We start from the raw sequence: 22,304 nt of genomic DNA, 5'->3' as shown, positions 1-22,304 counted from the left end.
ACTCACTCATGCCTTCATCCCTCCGCCTTACTCCGTTTCAGTGTGTCCTTGGTTACCAACCCCCAGAAACGCTTTGCCGACAGACGCCGCCGACCTACGCCACTCTTTCACCCCGGACAGCGTGTGTGGCTCTCTACCAGAGACATCCGGCTCCGCCTCCCCTGCAAAGTTCTGTCCTCGCTTCATTGGTCCCTTCAAGATAACCCATCGCATCAACCCTGTCACGTACCGCCCCCAATTACCCCGTCAGCATAAAATCTCCTTGTCCTTCCATGTGTCTCTGTTAAAACCGGTCACCTACAGTCCTCTTCATCCTCCAGTCTCAACCCGCAGTGCGCCCCCACCGTTGGACATCGGAGGGGAACCTGCCTACGCCATTCAGGCCATCCTTGATTCCAAACGCCTGAACGGTCGCATCCACTATCTAGTGGACTGGGAAGGTTATGGGCCTGAAGACCGGTCTAGGATCCATGACCAGGACATCCACGACCCAGAGATAATTCAGGCATTCCACCATAACCGTCCTCGGGGTCGACCCCCGAACAGACCCACTGGACATCAGCCTCGACGCAGAACATCAGGTCAGTCCACGACCGTGTCGAACCAGCCTGCCGGACCTCGCCCCCGAGGTAGGCGGCCGCCTCTGCTCCCCCGCCCGCCCACTCCACCCTCCGGTTCTTAGTCAATCTTGTGTTCTTGAACGTAGCCCTGTCTTTCATTTTTGTTCATTGATTTCACCTGTGTTAGTTACTCACCTGGTCTCATCAGCTCCTTATTTAGTTCAGTTCTTTCTGTTTGTGCCTTGTGAGGTATTGTTCGTTTTGACTCTACTAAGCCTTTTCATAGCTCGTTTGTGAGAACCAGTAATAGTCTTCAGTCCTAGTTTTGATTTGCCTTCCTGTGTATGACCATTGCCTGCCTGTGACCACGATTCCTGCCGCGCTCTGCGTGAATCTACACCTTTTTCTCCCTGAGTTTTCATTACACAATGGTGTAGCCTAGAGGCGTTAGATATCACTTTGACTATTATTGATATCTCCATATCAATGATGTGAATCCTGCTGCTCCCTCATTTATTTACACCTTACTCGAGGTTGTTGTAGATGGCTGTTCACAAATGTATACAGTAGGTGTATTTTAACCCAATAATGGTTGAATTGTGTCACGCTCTGGCTCCGGGACTTTGTATGTTGAGCCAGGGTGTGTTCGTTTCGTTGTGTTCTGTTTGGTTGGGTTGTTCTATGTGGTTGTATTTCTTTGTTTGGATGAGTGACTCCCAATCAGAGGTAACGAGTGTCAGCTGTTTGGCTCGTTGTCTCTGATTGGGAGCCATATTTATAATGTCTGTTTTCACCTTGTGTTTGTGGGTTTTTGTTCCTTGTCAGTCATTGTCTGAGGACGTTACGTATCGTTTATTGTTTTGTATTCGTGTTTGCACTTTACTATTAAAGTATGTTCGCTCAACACGCTGCGCCTTGGTCCTCTCTAACCAACGATCGTGACAGAAAAACCCACCTTAACCAGATCAAGCAGCGTGACGAGGAGAGAGGATGGACGTGGGAGGAGATGATTGCGAGTCTGGCAAGAGGGAGAGAGGCCTGGGCCACGGGGAGGAGAGACCCCCAGGAAATTTTTAGGGGGGGGCTCACGACGTCGGGGCAGCAGGTGTACGGGTTAGAGCGGTGCAAAGCGTTGGCAGAGAAGGCCGCCAGGTTAGGGGGGCCACTGGGCACAGAGGAGAGGGAAAGTGTGGAGGCACGGCGAGAGGTACTGGGGTGTGTTACCAGTCCGGTCCGGCCCGTTCCTGATCCCTGCGTGGGGCCAGTGGTGTGTGTCCCCAGTACGGTCCGGCCTGTTCCTGCCATTCCCACCAAGGCAGTGGTGCGCGTCGTCAGCCCAGCCCGGCCTGTTCCTGCCATTCCCACCAAGTCTGTGGTGTGCGTCGACAGCCCGGCCCGGCCTGTTCCTGCCATTCCCACCAAGTCAGTGGTGCGGCGTCGTCAGCCCAGCCCGGCCTGTTCCTGCCATTCCCACCAAGTCAGTGGTGCACGTCGTCAGCCCAGCCCGGCCGGTTCCTGCCATTCCCACCAAGTCAGTGGTGTGCGTCGACAGCCCAGCCCGGCCTGTCCCTGCTCCACGCACCAAGCCTACGAGGTGCGTCGCCAGTCCAGCCCGGCCTGTCCCTGCTCCACGCACAAAGCCTACGGTGTGCGTCGCCAGCCCAGCCCGGCCTGTTCCTGCTCCACGCACAAAGCCTACGGTGTGCGTCGCCAGCCCAGCCCGGCCTGTCCCTGCTCCACGCACAAAGCCTACGGTGTGCGTCGCCAGCCCGACCCGGCCTGTTCCTGCCACTCGCACCAAACCAGGGGTGCGAGTCGCCAGCCTGGTCCAACCCGTTTCTGCTACTCGCACCAAGCCAGGGGTGCGAGGCGTCAGCCTGGTCCAGCCCGTTCCTGCTACTCGCACCAAACCAGGGATGCGAGTCGTCAGCCTGGTCCAGCCTGTTCCTGCTACTCGCACCAAACCAGGGAATGGAGTCGTCAGTCCGGTGAGGCCCGTTCCTGTTCCACGCACCAAGCCAGGGGCGCGTGTCGTCCAGTCCGGCTCCGACCAGCGGGGCTAGACAGGACCAGGGGTACTTTGGGGGGTTGGAGAGGAGGTGGGGATCAGGGCCGGAGCCAGAACCACCGCCGAGGAGGTATGCCCACCCAGCCCTCCCTTGTTTAGCCCTTATTGAGGCGCGGTCGCAGTCCGCGCCTTTAGGGGGTACTGTCACGCTCTGGCTCCGGGACTTTGTATGTTGAGCCAGGGTGTGTTCGTTCGTTGTGTTCTGTTTGGTTGGGTTGTTCTATGTGGTTGTATTTCTTTGTTTGGATGAGTGACTCCCAATCAGAGGTAACGAGTGTCAGCTGTTTGGCTCGTTGTCTCTGATTGGGAGCCATATTTATAATGTCTGTTTTCACCTTGTGTTTGTGGGTTTTTGTTCCTTGTCAGTCATTGTCTGAGGACGTTACGTATCGTTTATTGTTTTGTATTCGTGTTTGCACTTTACTATTAAAGTATGTTCGCTCAACACGCTGCGCCTTGGTCCTCTCTAACCAACGATCGTGACAAATTGAAGTTTAAGCTGCATATAAATCATTGTTATCGCGACCAGTTGACAGCCAGTGAAAATGTGCTCTTGCAACAGCTGCATAGTGCAGATCCCAGCCAATGGAACAGAAGTTTGAGGGAGTTCCTCTCTTTCTAAACTCCTCCGTGGTATTGTGCAACACACATACTGTCAAAAACTAGTTTAATTTAAGAAGAACACGAGTGAGGCTTTTATTGCGTAATCTAATTTGTGCTGGTTCAAAAGAAAGTCCATAGGCCTAACGGATACATGCTCTAACTTGCACACTTTTGATAGACCTAAACAGCTGCAAATAATTGAGATATCAATGTGTCACCAACAAAAACTTAAACAAAAGGCCTATAGCAAATGCAGCATATGGCATACATTTTTTCACATGCAAATAGCACTTCTCGATAGTGCTCAAAGCATGTCATTCCATAAGAGCAGCATTTATTTTTAAACTCAAAACAATGAGCCCAATCTCCATGACGACAGAATAAACATAACAGAGTAGGCTAATAAGTCCTTCGTTTTTGGGTTATGTTCAGGTAAAACAACTTGACTAATCTATATTTCCAAGTCCTATTCTTGAAGAACAAGGGGTAGTTAATGAATTGGAATGACTTGAAATCTGACAGACTTGGGTTTTTCATGTGAAGATGGAGCCTAATCGTATCATTATCTGTGTTGAAGTAGAAAGCAATAGGTATGAAGCTTAAATAACCCATAAAGTTAAACGCAACATCCATTTATGGCCAGCTATGTAAACGCTAACATTGATTTATCCTGCATTAGACGTTGTTCTATTGGTAATATATATATTTTTATGTTATTCTAATGCCTCTTAAGGGGAAAGTCCTCTAAAAGTATCTGAAAGTAATCAGATTACGTTACTGAGTCTGGGTAATCCAAAAGTAACGTTTTCATGATTACTATTTTTGACAGGTAACTATTAGTGCTGAGCGATTAACCGAAATGTTGGTTATTAAACAACTAATTGACTGATGTCAATTCAATTATTTAAATTCCTTTTTTTCTCCCCCCATTTATTAAATTTTTTCCCACTCAAGATACAAACCGATACACACAAACAACTCACAGACGACGACCACATCCCACCTACCCAGACCCACACGCTCACACCCCAATTCCCGGTGCCTGCACCATTGTCCACCACCCGGCCTTAAATTGTACCAATTTGTTTTTCTCGGTCTCTACTGGAAAATACATGATCTAAGTGACTGGGCTCCTTTGAGTGGTAAGGCGAAAGCAACCAACTGTAGACAAAGGTCTAGGAGTGAAGTCAGGGGAGGTGCATCTGTGACAGACACTGATATGGTGTTCCAACGGCAAGGCTCAGTGTTATAAAAGTGTTTCTTTATTTCTTTAATGTCAGAATAAACATGTCTCCAACCCCATATCAAACACTCACAACCTGAAAATATGTGTGTGTATAGTACAATCAATTGGTGAGAGAGAGAGAGAGAGACTCAAATATCACATTCATTTGTACATATCCACTGTATACATGAATTGCGACAAAGTTGGTTCCTGTTTGAGTGACATCTTTGGTCATGTTCCTGTGGGTCAAACAAAACCACCCTAATGATGGGTTGACAATAGAGCTACCCATAATGCTGGCGAAGCCTGCAGGGTGAAGCTGGTGAAGAGCAACTGTAGAAACTTGCAGTCAAAACTAAATGTTCCTTTGATCACATGATTTTTGTAAAGTTCATGCAGTCGACATGTAGGCGCAAGTCGGACAATTTTTATCCCCATAATGCAACACACTTTGAAAGGCGACTTGACAAAAGTGATCCGCCCATTGATAGTTAGTATTCAGCAGTTATAAAAGTATGCCTTATTTACTTTGAAAAAAATAGTGATTTTGTCAGACAGCATAGGCAGCAGAGATTTGATGATTAAAGTCATCAAATAAAACAAATGTAATATACACAACAACTGAAATATTTGATTAAAGTAAAGTAATGTGAAGGTTAATAAGTAATAAACATAATGGACAGTCACTACCATCATGGGACTTTATTAATTGCTTTATTCTGTGTCGTTACAGCATTCAACCCACATAATGCATAGTGCATTTAATGTATAAAAAAAAAAAATATGAAACAGAAATTGAAAACCGTGATTATTTTTTGTATAATCAAAACGAAGCCAAACTAACCTAAAAAAGCACAAATCGCTCAGCACTAGTAGCTGTAACGATTTACATTTAGATCCACAGGCCTATAAATGGGGGGCCGTGGGCCAGTTGCCCAGTTGCCCATACCTGGTCTAGACAGACACATCACTGACCATTACCTCTGAGTGATGTTGCTATGCAAAGCCAGACTTGTTCAATGTTTGCGTGGAAGAAGAAGAAGAAGAAGAAGAAGACAAAGAAGAAGAAGAAGAAGAAGAAGAAGAAGAAGAAGAAGAAGAAGAAGAAGAAAATAAGAAGAAAAAGACGAAGACGAAGACGAAGAAAGAAGAAGAAGAAGAAGACGAAGACGAAGACGAAGGTCAACGACCTCTGGGTTCACCCTGTGTTTCTGTCACACGAGTCACAATAGTGTCTGTCCCCTGAAATCTGTTGGATGAAGTCTACAGTAACACAGCTGCATATCTTGCCTAGTTAAATAAAGGTTAAATAAAAAATAAATAAAACATCTTTATTCTCTAAACAAAACGTCACATTGATTTCCCATGTCATGGCTCTTTCACACAGCAGCAGGTGACTGGTGCAATAATTTGCCTTGGATTCAAATGTCCTTCCACTCTTTTTAACCCTTATTTTACCAGGTAAGTTGGCTGAGAACACATTCTCATTTACAGCAACGACCTGGGGAATAGTTACAGGGGAGAGGAGGGGGGGATGAATGAGCCAATTGTAAGATGGCGATGATTAGGTAGCCATGATGGTATGAGGGCCAGATTGGGAATTTAGCCAGGACACCGGGGGTTAACACCCCTACTCTTACGATAAGTGCCATGGGATCGCTCAGCTTTTAAAGAACATCAGTGAACCATGATAATTGCCCTCTCTCCCTTGAAACCTGTTTTACAGGTTTAATGTGCTTTGCCCTAGATAACAATGATAACAATGATTCACTGAGAGCCTGTGTGAGTTCAGTCCAGTCCCATCTAGAACAAGCAGCAGCTACTCTTCCTGGGGTCCACAAACACAAAACATGACAAGTAACAAAACACTGGTACACTAACAGAAAATGACAGTCACACAAATTTAAAATACTAAAGAACTAAAGAATACAAACAATACTCTCCCTCTCTGTGTTACTACAACCTGTCCCTCTCTGTGTTGCTACAACCTGTCCCTCTCTGTGTTGCTACAACCTGTCCCTCTCTGTGTTGCTACAACCTGTCCCTCTCTGTGTTACTACAACCTGTCCCTCTCTGTGTTGCTACAACCTGTCACTATCTGTGTTGCTACAACCTGTCCCTCTCTGTGTTACTACAACCTGTCACTCTCTGTGTTGCTACAACCTGTCCCTCTCTGTGTTGCTACAACCTGTCACTCTCTGTGTTGCTACAACCTGTCCCTCTCTGTGTTGCTACAACCTGTCACTCTCTGTGTTGCTACAACCTGTCCCTCTCTGTGTTGCTATAACCTGTGACTCTCTGTGTTGCTACAACCTGTGACTCTCTGTGTTACTACAATCTGTCACTCTCTGTGTTGCTACAACCTGTCACTCTCTGTGTTACTACAACCTGTCACTCTCTGTGTTGCTATATGTCCCTCTCTGTGTTGCTACAACCTGTCACTCTCTGTGTTACTACAACCTGTCACTCTCTGTGTTGCTATAACCTGTGACTCTCTGTGTTGCTATAACCTGTCACTCTCTGTGTTGCTACAACCTGTCCCTCTCTGTGTTGCTACAACCTGTCACTATCTGTGTTGCTACAACCTGTCACTCTCTGTGTTGCTACAACCTGTCACTCTCTGTGTTGCTACAACCTGTCACTCTCTGTGTTGCTACAACCTGTCACTCTCTGTGTTGCTATATGTCCCTCTCTGTGTTACTACAACCTGTCACTCTCTGTGTTACTACAACCTGTCACTCTCTGTGTTGCTATAACCTGTCACTCTCTGTGTTGCTATAACCTGTCACTCTCTGTGTTGCTACAACCTGTCCCTCTCTGTGTTGCTACAACCTGTCACTCTCTGTGTTGCTATAACCTGTCACTCTCTGTGTTACTACAACCTGTCCCTCTCTGTGTTGCTACAACCTGTCACTCTCTGTGTTGCTATAACCTGTGACTCTCTGTGTTGCTACAACCTGTCCCTCTCTGTGTTGCTACAACCTGTCACTCTCTGTGTTGCTACAACATGTCACTCTCTGTGTTGCTACAACCTGTCCCTCTCTGTGTTGCTACAACCTGTCACTCTCTGTGTTACTACAACCTGTCACTCTCTGTGTTGCTATAACCTGTCACTCTCTGTGTTGCTATAACCTGTCACTCTCTGTGTTGCTACAACCTGTCCCTCTCTGTGTTGCTACAACCTGTCACTCTCTGTGTTGCTATAACCTGTCACTCTCTGTGTTACTACAACCTGTCACTCTCTGTGTTGCTACAACCTGTCACTCTCTGTGTTGCTATAACCTGTCACTCTCTGTGTTACTACAACCTGTCACTCTCTGTGTTGCTACAACCTGTCACTCTCTGTGTTGCTATAACCTGTCACTCTCTGTGTTACTACAACCTGTCCCTCTCTGTGTTGCTACAACCTGTCACTCTCTGTGTTGCTATAACCTGTCACTCTCTGTGTTGCTACAACCTGTCCCTCTCTGTGTTGCTATAACCTGTCACTCTCTGTGTTGCTATAATCTGTCACTCTCTGTGTTGCTACAACCTGTCCCTCTCTGTGTTGCTATAACCTGTCACTCTCTGTGTTGCTACAACCTGTCACTCTCTGTGTTACTACAACCTGTCACTCTCTGTGTTACTACAACCTGTCACTCTCTGTGTTACTACAACCTGTCACTATCTGTGTTACTACAACCTGTCACTCGACTACAGACCACTCTAACAACATCCATGTCCAAGCTAAACAGCTTGGTTTCTAAATTGTTTCTCTCTTTCTCTAAATCTTCCCCCCAACCCCCAACCGACAACTGAAGGCATTTACCGTATGCAAGTGTTGTAAGTTCCCTAAAGGTCGGTTACTATTTGAAAAGCTGTTGGTTACTTCTGTGTTGCAAAACTATGGAGAAATACAGGTTTCCACTGCATAAATTGTTCCGTTGAAAGTACAATCTCTGTGCCTGCGTGTTCAGTGTGACCATCAATGTGACCTCTTCAGTAGCCTATCCCAGTAACCCAGCTAGACCTGAGAGTTTGTCCATAGCCAAGCATGGTCTTATTAACAGCCTTACAGCTCACATAGCATAATATTATATTATTCCAACTCCAAGCTTACCACCATGCCATGATGAAGATACAGGCGGTTATAGTTAGCCTCAGTCTCCCACCAACTTTAGTTTGCCTCACCTCTGAGCCAGCGCAACAGGAAGTGGTCATGATGAGCAGGAAGTAGAGGAAGAACGTCCTGAATCCTCTCTCGAAACTGCCCAAGGATGAAATGGGGTGGCAGTGAGAGAGAGAGAGAGAGAGAGAGAGAGAGAGAGAGAGAGAGGCCAAAGGTGTGTTAGTGATGGACAAGTGTTTAGTTGTAGAAATGAATGAAAGCACATTATATGAAATGAATTGTTATAAGAAAATCACTGACACTTGTCTAAAATCACATGCAAGCCACCTCAAAGTCTGTGTGGAAGTTAATCTATTCTTACACATTAAACAAAGCGCATAGGTCCAAATAAATTCAATAGTGTGACTTCTGAGGGAAATGCCTCTTTTCAATCATAGGTTATAAATCATAATAATAAGTCCACTAGAGAGTATTCTCAGATATGTTCATAGTCATGGCATGGTTGGTTCAATCGCTATTGGCGACAGAAAATCGAATATCCAATATGAAACTAATTTGACCTCGGTGCTCTCGCCTACACTCCAACAGTAATTTGATATCTCTGTGAGTAGCAGCGCATTTACGTGCGCAGGCGATGCAGATTAGGGTCGGGAATTATAGCCTATTCACGTCGCAGTTGGAGCAGCTTTTGCGCTGTTTCTCCTGCATGTTGTTGGAAGACCAAGGTAAAAGTAATATGAAGTTTGGGACACAGCAGTTATGCTTTTTGATCATCATAGATTGATTTAACGTGAGCATTCTTCTCCAATAAACAAATGACTTGCACGAACACGTGGTTTTTCTTTAGGCATTTTAGTTTGACGTTTGCCAATGTGAAACCAAATTAAAAACTAGGCCTATAGCTCAGAACTGTGTGTGAAAACGCCCTTACAGAGAAACTCCAGGGAGAACGACATGATGAAATAATATTCTATTGGTAGTTACAATTAACTGTAGCCATATGTTTTCTACAGATAACCTTGCACGAGGACTGCAGCCAACAATCTGTAAACAGGCTTGCCTTGGTGGGAAAGATATGAAGGTTCCAGATGTTACTTTTCTCAACAGCGTCGACGATTGTCAGTCACATCGACAAACACAAACAATTGCCACACATATACAGAAACGTAGCCTACAATACAGATATTCACCTCTTCCAATGCACCAGCCTGCTTCGGGCTGAGGTCGCCAACCCTGCCGCTCATCACGTCCGTCAAAGGACACACAAAAAAAGCTATTTTTCTTCCGTCAATAGAAGTTGAAGAACGACACACTTTGCTGTCCCAGTTGCAGTCGGTCTGTCACGGTATAGTACTGTATGATGCTGCTCGACGAGGGCGCTGTTCTCTTCTCCATCCCTGTCTATCAAGTTGTAAATATGTCAACTCCAGAGGAAACACCCATTTAAGTGACAGCATCCAAAAATGTTACGTCACTTAGCAGACGCTCTTAGCCAGAGCAACTGGGGTTAAGTGCCTTGCTCAAGGACATATTGTTCACCTAGTTAGCCCGGGGATTCGAACCAGCAACCTTTATGTTACTGGCCCAACGCTCTTAACCGCTAGGCTACGATCAGCATTCACGTTGTACAATAGATTCATTCAAAAATAAGAATGAACCATGCCATCCATCACATGTTGTATATATAGATTTTCTATTGTGTTATTGACTGTACGTTTTGTTTATTCCATATGTAACTCTGTGTTTGTTGTTTTTATCGCACTGCTTTGCTTTATCTTGGCCAGGTCGCAGTTGTAAATGAGAACTTGTTCTCAACTGGGTTACCTGGTTAAATAAAGGTGAAATAAAAAACATACAAAATATACAAACTTGGGTTAACAAATGTGTTTGCAAACATTGCCGCACGAGGGTGATGCGTGCAAGTTGGTGGCAGAACAATAGGTGAGTTCTTATAGAATGCCAGCAAAAGAAGCCTCTATTTACATGTTGCTTATGAGTGCATTTCACACTACTTTTGTATTCTAATTGGATTTTAAGGCTCGTATGCATGTCCTGCTTAATATAATGTGTGTGACATCATCGCAAATCAACTGCATTATACTTAAAAAACACTTCAACTTCCTCCAGTAAAATGGCACTTCGGCTAGCTTTTGCTACAGGCTATATCAATGAGCGTTACCATTATAGCTAACAACTGCTGCCCCAAAATAGTTATTTTGCAAAGATCACAACCAAATATAATCTTAGCGACTGTTCAAGCAAGAATCAAAACATCATTGTAAGCGTTTGAGAACCCAAATAAGTTATTTTGTTTAGAAGTAATAGGCTATGTGTACTGGAAAAGAGTCTATAGCTTTGCAACAGAAACATCAAACGCAAAACAAAAAGGGTCTGTATGCTTATGGATATTTCCTATTTTCTTTCATCTAGGCAAGGCCAAACAAGAATGAATGTTTTATAATTTTTCTAGTACCCAAAACGAAAATTGGATATGAACTTGTTTTCTCGTTTATGGTTTCCAAATTGGGCATTGAGTGTAAGAAAACAAATAACACAAAATGTATCCAATTTTTATTTTTATTTTAGTTCATACCTGGAAGTACACGCCCCCTAATATAATATTCAAGAGAATAGCGGGTGTGTTTACAGTGTGGGTTGAGCTGCAGTTTTAGCAGCACAGACAGGATTGCCATGTTCGCGGCTTCCCCTAAAATTGGTCTACTTTGAAAATGATGTTGCGGGTGAAAATGTATTGGTTGCGGGTTGCGGGGTTTTGGGCTACTTCTAAATTGCACCGTGGTTGCCATGGCATTTGTCTTTATTTATTATCTATTAATTTCACTGTGACCTGTGACCTGTCACCTGCTGCTGACTATCAGGCAGTGAGGCAGGCTGCTGTTGCTGAGTGAGTGAGTGAGTGAGTGAGTGAGTGAGTGAGTGGCGGGGAAGGAGATTCATATAGTCATTGGAAGGTAGGGGCGAGCCGGTGGTGAAACAGAAGAGTCGTTGTCTGTTCTTTTGAGTTTTGATGTTGAGTCTTTGCCCGACAAAGTGATGTTAGGATATATAAGTTATCCTGTACAAGCTTTTGTGCCGAATACATTACGTTGTTACAGGTGTCAAGCTTATGGGCATGTGGCAGCAGTGTGTAGGAGGAAGGTTCCTAGGTGTGAGAAGTGTGCAGAAGGGCATGAGACAAAGGAAGGTGTAGCATTGGGGAAAGTAGTGGTATGTGTTAATTCCAGGCTGTATCACAACCGGCTGTGATTGGGAGTCCCATAGGGCGGCGCACAATTGGCCCAGCGTCGTCCGGGTTTGGCCGGTGTAGGCCGTCATTGTAAATAAGAATTTGTTCTTAACTGACTTGCCTAGTTAAATAAAGGTTAAATTAATAAATAAATAAATATTGTAGGGGTGCCCATGGGGCTGGGGATCAGAAATGTCCTGTGTGAGAGAGGCAGGTTAAGGTTTCCAGGGTAAGAGTAGTGCAGAAGTTGTCATATGCTGAGGCAGTGAAGAAAGTAGAGGAAGATGGATCAAGGGGAGGGATCCTGAGAGGAGTGGTGTGAGTGGTAGATCTGTACCAGTACAGAGGGATAAACCAACAACTGATATACACTACCGTTCAAAAGTTTGGGGTCACTTAGAAATGTCCTTGTTTTCCATGAAAACATACATGCAATGAGTTTGAATAGGAAATATAGCAAAATGCATAGGAAATGTAGTCATTGACAAGGTTAGAAATAATGATTTTTAATTGAAATAATAATTGTGTCCTTCAAACTTTGCTTTCGTCAAATAATCCTCCATTTGCAGCAATTACAGCCTTGCAGACCTTCGGCATTCTAGTTGTCAATTTGTTGAGGTAATCTGAAGAGATTTCACCCCATGCTTGCTGAAGCACCTCCCACAAGTTGGATTGGCTTGATGGGCACTTCTTACGTACCATACGGTCAAGCTGCTCCCTCAACAGCTCAATAGGGTTGAGATCCGGTGACTGTGCTGGCCACTCCATTATAGACAGAATACCAGCTGACTGCTTCTTCCCTAAATAGTTATTGCAGAGTTTGGAGCTGTGCTTTGGGTCATTGTCCTGTTGTAGGAGGAAATTTGCTCCAATCAAGCGCCATCCACAGGGTATGGCATGGGGTTGCAAAATGGAGTGATAGCCTTCCTTCTTCAAGATCCTTTTTACCCTGTACAAATCTCCCACTTTACCACCACCAAAGAACCCCCAGACCATCACATTGCCTCCACCATGCTTGACAGATGGCAACAAGCACTCCTCCAGCATCTTTTCATTTGGTCTGCGTCTCACAAATGTTATTCTTTGTGATTCGAACACCTCAAACTTCGATTTGTCTGCCCATAACACTTTTTTCCAATCTTCCTCTGTCCAGTATCTGTGTTCTTTTGTCCATCTTAATCTTTTCTTTTTATTGGCCAGTCTGAGATATGGATTTTTCTTTGCAACTCTGCCTAGAAGGTCAGCATCCTGGAGTCGCCTCTTCACTGTTGACGTTGAGACTGTTGTTTTGCGGGTACTATTCAATGAAGCTGCCAGTTGAAGACCTGTGAGGTGTCTGGTTCTCAAACTAGACACTCTAATGTATTTGTCCTCTTGCTCAGTTGTGCCCCGGGGCCTCCCACTCCTCTTTCTATTCTGGTTAGAGCCAGTTTGCGCTGTTCTGTAAAGGGAGTAGTACACTGCGTTGTACGAGATCTTCAGTTTCTTGGCAATTTCTCACATGGAATAGCCTTCATTTCTCAGAACAAGAATAGACTGACGAGTTTCAGAAGAAAGTTATTTGTTTCTGGCCATTTTGAGCCTGTAATCGAACCCACAATTGCTGATGCTCCAGATACTCAACTAGTCTCAAGAAGGCCAGTTGTATTGCTTCTTTAATCAGCACAACAGGTTTCAGCTGTGCTAACATAATTGCAAAAGGGTTTTCTAATGATCAATTAGATTTTTAAAATGATCAACTTGGATTAGCAAACACAACATGCCATTGGAACACAGGACTGATGGTTGCTGATAATGGGCCTATGTATGCCTATGTAGATATTCCATTAAAAATCAGCCGTTTCCAGCTACAATAGCCATTTACAACATTAACAATGTCTACACTGTATTTCTGATCAATTTGATGTTATTTTAAAGGACAAAAAAAATGCTTTTCTTTCGAAAACAAGGACATTTCTAAGTGACCCCAAACTTTTGAAAGGTAGTGTATGTTTCAGTAAGATTGGATTTTTAGCATTTATAGCAATGGTTATCAACTGTACTGCAGGGATGGAATGTACGTCGCAGAACATTGAGCTTGTAGTGGCAGCTGCAGAGAGGTATTTGGATGTGCGAGACTTGATGTCAGAAGAGTTACAGGGTGTGTTAAGTGGTGGTGTCCCATCCTTTCAGGCTGTTGGCCTGAAGTAGGACTAAATAGATTTAAATAGAGGACTAGGGTGGTGTTTATTATTTTTTGTATTACATTTATTTTTATTTTTTTGTGAGTGTAGTGTTAGATGGTAGGGTATATATATATATTTTTTCAAGCACAGTAGAAGGGAGTTATACTCAAGTCTAGTGGGTGACGGTAATGCAACATTTATTGGATGCCAACCGCCGTTAAACCTAATCGAAGAAGAAGAAGAAGAAGAAGCAGAAGGGCGGGGTGTGTGTGTGTGTGTAGTACTGTTGAGACAGAGAGCGCTTCTGCTGCAGGCAGTTCAGCTGAGTCACGTCAGTGAGAGCAGCACGCACACATCATGAAGTCATGTGAGATTCAACAACGAACAGCAGCACTTGCTAGCTACATACTTCTCCCTCAAAATTCTTATTTGCTTCGTTCTTTGTATCCTGACTGCCCACAGTCCTACCAATCATTACAGCCAACACAGCAAGGGTTTCAGAGTGAGGGAGAGAGGATCGAACAATGTACTTTCTCTCTGGGTAGGTAGCTAGCTAGCTAACAAGTCAGACGAGAGAGGGAGCGACGTGCAGAGGTGAGGACAGAGGAACAAACCGATTTGACACGCTAGTTTACTGGCTAGACTTGATTCTACTGTCAGAATGGCAGGTAAATGGGGGAAATATTACAAAGACTGGTAAAGAGAACGGGGTATAATGGAATGGATTAAGAGCATCCCAGGAGATTACAGAAAAGCTTACTGTAGGTATTGATAGGAGCTCACCACGCCTATCTTATTTCTCATGCACAAACGGAGAAACGCAACAGAAAGGCTGCTCCATTTTCTAACGCAATAAAGTTTTTTTGACACAGGAACTACATTTGTAAGAGAGTAACAGTTAAACGATCAGAGTTACAGATGGTTGCATGCCACTCCAGCATTGCAACTGTAGATCACCTGGGATGTGTTGTTGAAGACATTGCAAAGAAAGGAATCAATATCCACAGAACAAAAATGCACAGCGCTCATAAATGCAGTTATAGGGCCTGCAGTGCATGAGGGACTAATAAAGGACATTGGGAATGAGCCTTACTCATTGTTGATGAAAGTACTGATGTCACAACAAAGAAGCGTCTGTGTGTGGTGATAAGACGCCACAGCAAGAAACTCTCTCAAAACACAAGAAAAACACAAGACAAAAGCAGGGTGAGTAACTTTTACAAGCGTTATTTGAGTCTACACACACGGTTCCTTCAGTCGTCTGTAAAGTCTCATTCCGCTTGTTTCTCTAACTCATCCCTCATTGTATTTCTGTCTGTTCCTCTACTCTCTGTCTCTGTTATGTGGTGATGAGAAATGGCAGCAGCACCAACTTGTACAGGGATCACCAGCATGCACCTCTCACTGGCTGGAACCCTGTTGCTGAGTGGCCCCTAAAGTCCAAGAAATGGCTTCAACCTGGTAGTGGGGCCCCTGGTTTGCCTAACTCAGCACTTTGGGGGTGAGCAGAACACAGACACTTCCTTCAGTCTTCTGTCTGTAAAGTCTCATTCAACCTGTTTATCTAACTCATCCCTCAGTATATCTCTCATTTTCCTCTACTCTCTGAAGAGCAGGACTGCCCAACCCTGTTCCAGGAGAGCTACAGTCCTCTAGGTTTTTGCTCCAACCCTAATCTAGCACACCTGATTCTAATAATTAGCAGGTTGATAAGATGCATCAGGTTAGTAATACCTGGGGTTGGAGCGAAACCTACAGGAGGGTATCTCTCCAGGAACAGGGTTGGGCAACCCTGCTCTAGATGGAGGGCTACTGTTTCGGTGAGTATATTTCGCTATACATTTATTATGAAATAAAATAATCAAAAAAGCAAACTTTTGGGGCTTTTAGATTTTTATACTCCAGTTTAAAGGAATACGATTAATGTATAGCAATGTGACTTGTATTAACACTTTCACAATGATTAACATTGTTAACACCATTTCACAAAATCGTTTTCTGAAAAAGAAATACCTCAACCATTCACTATCGATCACTTATATAGTTCAGTTTAAATCATTTGGTCTGATGAACCAATAACAAAGGGAGAAAGGCAGAGAAGCAATTTTACCATAAGTATTTAGATTGTCATTATGGAGACAAATGTGCAAACTCCTCTCTTGCTGCTGAAAAACATTTTGAGCTAGTTTTCAGGCCTTGTTGGTGGGTTTTAGGTGGTCATTGGGCTAGAAATGTTTGCTTGACCTGGCAACAATGAGCACAGAGAAAGGATTAGTTGTTTGTGTGACAGGAAGATCAAAATAGTAATGTTAGCTAAAATTCTTAATTTATCATGAAGTTAGTATGCCAATAGATGAACTCTACAAAAATGTAACAATGTTGGCTTGCACTACCTGGCTAGCTAACATTAGCCGGCTAAAGTTACTGCTGACTCGCTAGCAAGCTGGCTAACTGACTAGCTAGCAGGTTGACTAGCTAGCCAGACCTGCCTACTGACTATAGTCATGCTAGCTAGTGGAAGTAAGTTAGTCCCTCATGCTAGCTAGTAAGTCCCTCAACCTGCTACAATCAGAATGCTTGGACCTCAGCTGAGACCCTCCTCTCCTTCTCTGTCCTTCAAGGAAAGACCCTTCTTTACACTTCGTGTTTGGCATGATGCTCTCAAGGTGTGTCTCTTTCTTATGTTGTGTGGTATCACCTGTGATGACCCCTAGACACTTTCACATACAGTAGTTTGCCTCTGAATTGGTCCACATCAGGTTATTTACTTGTTACCTGTGTGTTAGAATACTGAATCCCTTTCACATCATTTGAGTGATCCCTCCATTGCCACATGTTTTCTCTTCTCTCCAGGATACATTAGGGGAAGTTGCTTTGCTGTTGGCACCAATCCCACGTTGCCAGGTGGCTGAACAACAACTACTTTATCCCCCTCATCCTAAACTTTGCTAACTCTTGTTCAACTGCTCTATGATTAAATTGGTTTAATTAAATGTTTACATTCGCTTCAAGTATGCATTTTTTTTTACTGAAAGATGACACTTGTATGGAGTTCAACATTTCAAAGGGTAAATTGAAGCACAAAGCCCATTTCCAGTTGGTTTTGGCTCAAGAAAACAAAGTAAAACACACCAATCCTTGTCCTAATTTCAACAATGTGTACCAATGTGGTATATCTGGGTTTTTTTTTTTTTTAGTAAATCTTGCTCATTTGTGCCCGTGGTCTGGAAACTCAGTCATATCTTTAGAGCTATTTTCAACTTCAGTATCCAGAATGTTCTGGCTGCTCCCATAGGATATAGTCATTCCAAAAGTGTACAACGCTGAAAGTAGAGTTTAGGTATAGAAGCTCTTGTATGGTGTTTGTCATTAGAGTTTTGGTGGGCACTATGCTGGCCCAAAGGTTCCATGGTCACAATAAAACTATACTGAACAAAAAGGGCCTGTAGCTCAGCTGGTAGAGCACGGCGCTTGTAACGCCAAGGCCCGGGACCACCCATACACAATGCCACAGGCTCTGTGTGCCGCGCCGGAGACCCATGGGCGGCGACAATCAGCGTCGTCCAGGGTGGGGAGGAATGGCCGGCAGGGGATGTAGCTCAGTTGGTAGAGCATGGCGTTTGCAACGCCGGGTTGTGGTTCGATAAAATAATGTATGTGCTAACTGTAAGTCGCTCTGGATAAGAGCTGAAATGACTAAATGTAAAATGTAAATGACTGTAAGTCGCTTTGGATAAAAGCGTCTGAAATGTTATTATTATTATTATTATAAATGCAACATGCTACAAATTCATTGGGCCCTAATCTATGGATTTCACATGACTGGGAATACAGATGTGTCTGTTGATCACAGATACCGTGAAAAAAAAAAAGGTAGGGGCGTGGATCAGAAAACCAGTCAGTATCTGGTGTGATCACCATTTGCCTCATGCAGCGCAACACATCTCCTTCGCATAGAGTTGATCAGGCTATTGATTGTGACCTGTGGAATGTTGGCCCACTCCTCTTCAATGGCTGTGCGAAGTTGCTGGATATTGGCAGGAACTGGAACACGCTGTCGATCCAGAGCATCCCAAACATGCTCAATGGGTGACATGTTGGTGAGTATGCAGGCCATGGAAGAACTGGGACATTTTCTGCTTTCAGGAATTGTTTACAGATCCTTGAGACATGGGGCTGTGCATTATCATGCTGAAACATGAGGAGATGGCGGAGGATGAATGCCACGACAATGGGCCTTTTTTGACGTTCGTTTTGGACTGATGCCCAACTGAGCATTCTACTAGGTGCCTCGTCAACGAGCGCTGATGAACATTGAATCAAAAGTGCATTACAGTGGCTTGGAAATACAACGCCATTCAAGTGGCAAATAATTTGTAGAAAAAAATCTTTTGATTTTGCCAGATTGACATTAGATGCAGTATAACGTTAGCTAAGATTGAGGGGAGGACACCGGATTTTAGCTAGCAACCATTAGCATTGGTAGTTATTTTTGACAAACTGTGCTAGCTAATGACAGCATTGCCATCTGTCTAAAGTACATTTGACGACTTGATAATGCTGGAAAAGTTGTTTCCTACTAAACATTTGACTACTTTAGCGATGTCATCGTATTCAGGCACTATAGTGTAATTTAGACTAAACAGTTTGTTAACATTATCTGCTCTAATTCGCTCACGAAACAGTAATTCAAGAAGATCTAAACGCATATCCCCATGAAACTGATTGAGATCAAACAATTGCCATGCAGACGCAGTTTGTACATCTCACTGGTAAAACGTGAAAAATGATCATTCACGATTGACAGTGACGATGCCATGGGCCATTTTGAAATTAGGTATGCCTAACTTGGTGTTTGAGGGTATTAAAAATATATATTATTGAGACACTGGGTGCGTTCGTAAATTCACTCTGGCTATCTACTCCGATTTCAGAGCACTCTCGTCTGAGTGTGCCAGAGTGCAGAATAACTGATGAATTTACGAACTCACGGGCCTCCCGAGTGGAGCAGTGGTCTAAGGCACTGCATCGCAGTGCTAGAGGCATCACTACAGACCCGGGTTCGATCCCGGCCTGTATCACAACCGGCCGTGATCGGGCCCAGCGTCGTCCGGGTTAGGGGAGGGTTTGGCCGGGGGGGCTTTACTTGGCTCATCGCGCTCTAGCGACTCCTTGTGGCGGGCCGGGCGCCTGCAGGGTGACCTCGGTCGTCAGTTGAACAGTGTTTCCTCCGACACATTGGTACGGGTGTTAAGGGCGGTTTGGCTGGTCATGTTTCGGAGGACGCATGACTCGACCTTCACTGCCCGTTGGGGGAGTTGCAGCGATGAGACAAGATCGAAATTGGGGAGAAAAATATAAATATAAATTTTAAAAAATATAATTTATGAATGCGCAACACCCGTTGGATATGACCTGTGTCAATAAACGTTGGCAAAAAAAGTAATGAAATTGTTGCCAGCAGCAGAGTTTCAGTCAACAACGCTCTAGATAACATGAAAACAGCCTAACCAGCTCTGCTAGGGCAAATAAAAAGGTCAGATTGAGGCGTTCTCTCGTGTGTCCTAGCAAGCTAGACAACTTTAGCCAGTTAGCTTGGGTGCTTGACGCTCTGAAATTTATGAACGCCCAGAGGTATGTTTTTATTCATCTAGGCTACACTGTCCCGCAAAATTATCCCGTTGTCCCATTTTTGGGCTATTTTAAATGTGGTCACGGACTTGACAAAAGTGATCCGCTCGAACACGCCCATAAAGTGGTGGTGAGGAGTTCCAGGGTTCTGACTAGAGGGAGTACAGCTGACCGGAAGTTACTTTTTTGTTGCAGGTTAGGAGAATTGACACAGCAAGTTAGGATAATTAACGTGGCAGGATAGGAGACTTAGGTTAAGGTTAGGAAAGGTTAGGGTTAGCTAAAATGCTCTCCTAACCTGCTACTAAAAGTCACTTCCAGTAGTAGTTGTACTCCCTCTAGTCACAACTGAGCTCCACAGAGTCCGGGAAGTAATTTAGCCATTAATTGTACACATTGGCGCTCTGTAGAGTTGCTATTGGGCGAGTTTTAGTGGTAAGCCGAAAGTAGCCGACCTCCGGGGACAACTTCTGCTGTTTCTAGGAAACGCAACAATGGCAGACATGGCATTCACCTTTGTATTGCCGATGAAGTGGATGCTATCAAAATTCCACTTCTCCTACACAAAGCTGAACATGCTCGTCGTACATTGAGGACTCATAATTTCTTGCCGAGGCCAGCGGAGTAAAAAAACTCATAATTATCCGCTTCCATTCAGTAAGCGCATAAAACTTCTTCGCCAGGCCAAATACAGTATATACACTCCTTTCTTGAAACATTAACCTAGTCATGGTGGACTGAAGACAGCGGTGCAGAATGCCTTAAGATAAAAACGGAATATTCAATATCTGTAAGTTCGACTAAATATTAGCACTTCACTCCACATACTCGTGGGCAATAACCTTCAATCTGGATAACAACACAAAACAAATTATAAGGCTAGAGAAATGTATCTACCAATATTATCAACACAGTCAACACCTAAACATGTCAGAGAGTAAGCATAGAAAACCAATCCCTAAAAGAAAACGAGACTCCTCAACGGACACAGACGATGTATGCTTTTCACCCCCGGGAACGGTAAGCGTAGAAACTGACTTGCTAAATGATAAACTGGGCATACTTGAACTAGTCAGTAAAGACATAAAATAAGTTGAAGGCGAGCCTCGAGATGAGTGACAAAAAAGCTGCGACAATTGAGAAAGAAACAAACAAGCTAAAAGGTGTCGTCAATAATATTGAAACAGACGTTAAAGAACTTAAGGAGAATATGTTTCTTAGAGAAGCTTTACTTGAAATACAGACTAGATATGAGAGAAAATCTGGTACTTACTGGTATCAAAGAGGATGAGGGTGAAGATCCTGAGAGTGTGGTTAAAGAATAATTTCTTATAGAGCACTGCAGATCCCAGGCGATACTGTCGACAAAATCAAACTCGAGAACGTGTACAACGTTTCAGACAGATATGAGCGCCCAATCGTTGCCAAATGTGCATTCTTTAAAGATAAAATAATGGTTAAAAGCCTGGGCAAAAGACTCGATGGCACGAAAATAGACATGAATGATCAGTTCCCTAAGGAAATTGCAGAATGGCGCAAAGTTCTGTACCCACTCTTCAAGGTGAATAGATTAAAAGGGAAACGTGTAGCTCTCGTGGTCGATAAACTGTATATTGATAACCAACTGTTCCCGAGACACCAAGACTACTCCATGGCTATTCTAAATAATACAAAGTTCCCATAGAGGAGTGGAATAACGGAACAACCAACACTATCCATGGTAGGGATTGTAATAAATAAATATATAGGAAAACAATCAAATACAACAATTGATAAAGAAAAACTACAAATACACTATATCATTCAAGTTAGGGAACGTTGTAAAATAATTAGTATTCGACTGTCTATATTATTTACTGTATAAATAGATAAGACAGAATTAGAAGAAAGGATCATTATTGAAATAATACATATATAAGGAACTGGAACACAAAAGTACTCAAAAGCCTGAAGTTAGGTAGGAATCAACATGGTAGAGATAAACACACAGCAAACAGAGGACGTAGACGGCACAGTATGTGGGTATGTGCGGGTGTATTGTGATGGAAGGTGGGGTGGGTGGTTTTGTGTTTGGAAAAGTGTGGTGAGTTAAGTGAGTGAAAAAGGAAAATGGTTGCAAATGCCAGAGCCTAATGTGTGTCTGCGAGGCAGGAGTTGTGACAGAGAGCTTTCAAATTTTGTGCAGCTATGGAATATACATTTTAAAATAAATGATATAGTTTATTTATTGTCCTATCGTGATGGAACGGTCCCCAACCCTATATACCCTAGACACCCACTTGAGCGACCCAAACACTAAGGAGAAGTCCTTATCTGTTTTATGGGCCTAATGCAAGTAGCCTATATGCTGCCAAGACAGAAAGATAAATGCGGTCAGAGACCCACTAAAGCAACACTGCCCCCTCAAGAGTCTGAGCCTGCCTGGCAGGGTTGGTCCTACAAAGCCAAAGCCCCCGGATTGGTGAGCATAATATACAAGGAATTTCTCAAAACTGCTAATGAAAACCTTGACGACCTTGTACCTAGCCGGTGGGGATTCCAGTGGGGTGACCCCACCCAGGTAGTGGTAATGCTGGCAACAACCCATGAAAATGTCGGTGGAAACGCTTTTATCCGCAAATATTGATATAATAACCATCAAATCGAGGTAAACTTGGAGTCACGCTATGACATGTTGTGTGGTCCTCCCACAACGAC

General features: G+C 43.8%; 1 protein-coding gene and 1 long non-coding RNA gene across 3 annotated transcripts in view; one reads left to right on the top strand and one right to left on the bottom strand.

Moving 5' to 3' along the window:
* The window catches only part of LOC121530723 (SEC14-like protein 2), a 28,047-nt gene extending 17,778 nt beyond the window's left edge, over nt 1-10,269 (bottom strand). The window contains exons 1-2 of the mRNA XM_045226851.1: nt 9,755-10,269; nt 8,627-8,702 (exon numbers count right to left, since the gene is read on the bottom strand). Of these exons, the coding sequence (XP_045082786.1) occupies nt 8,627-8,702; nt 9,755-9,808 (130 nt within the window). The 5' untranslated portion in view covers nt 9,809-10,269. The remainder of the gene's footprint in view (nt 1-8,626; nt 8,703-9,754) is intronic.
* Nucleotides 10,270-15,191: 4,922 nt separating this feature from the next.
* LOC121587278 lies at nt 15,192-16,987 on the top strand. 2 transcript variants are annotated; one of them, XR_006004036.2, is made up of 3 exons: nt 15,192-15,477; nt 16,598-16,642; nt 16,830-16,987. It is a non-coding gene; the product is annotated as an uncharacterized LOC121587278 (long non-coding RNA). The 2 variants fall into 2 exon arrangements; XR_006004037.2 differs by lacking the exon at nt 16,598-16,642.
* The last annotated feature ends 5,317 nt before the right edge of the window (nt 16,988-22,304 follow it).

The sequence above is a fragment of the Coregonus clupeaformis genome, chromosome 18, assembly GCF_020615455.1.
Source record: "Coregonus clupeaformis isolate EN_2021a chromosome 18, ASM2061545v1, whole genome shotgun sequence".
Classification (NCBI taxonomy): Eukaryota; Metazoa; Chordata; class Actinopteri; order Salmoniformes; family Salmonidae; genus Coregonus; species Coregonus clupeaformis.
This window is presented reverse-complemented; position numbering and strand designations above follow the sequence as displayed.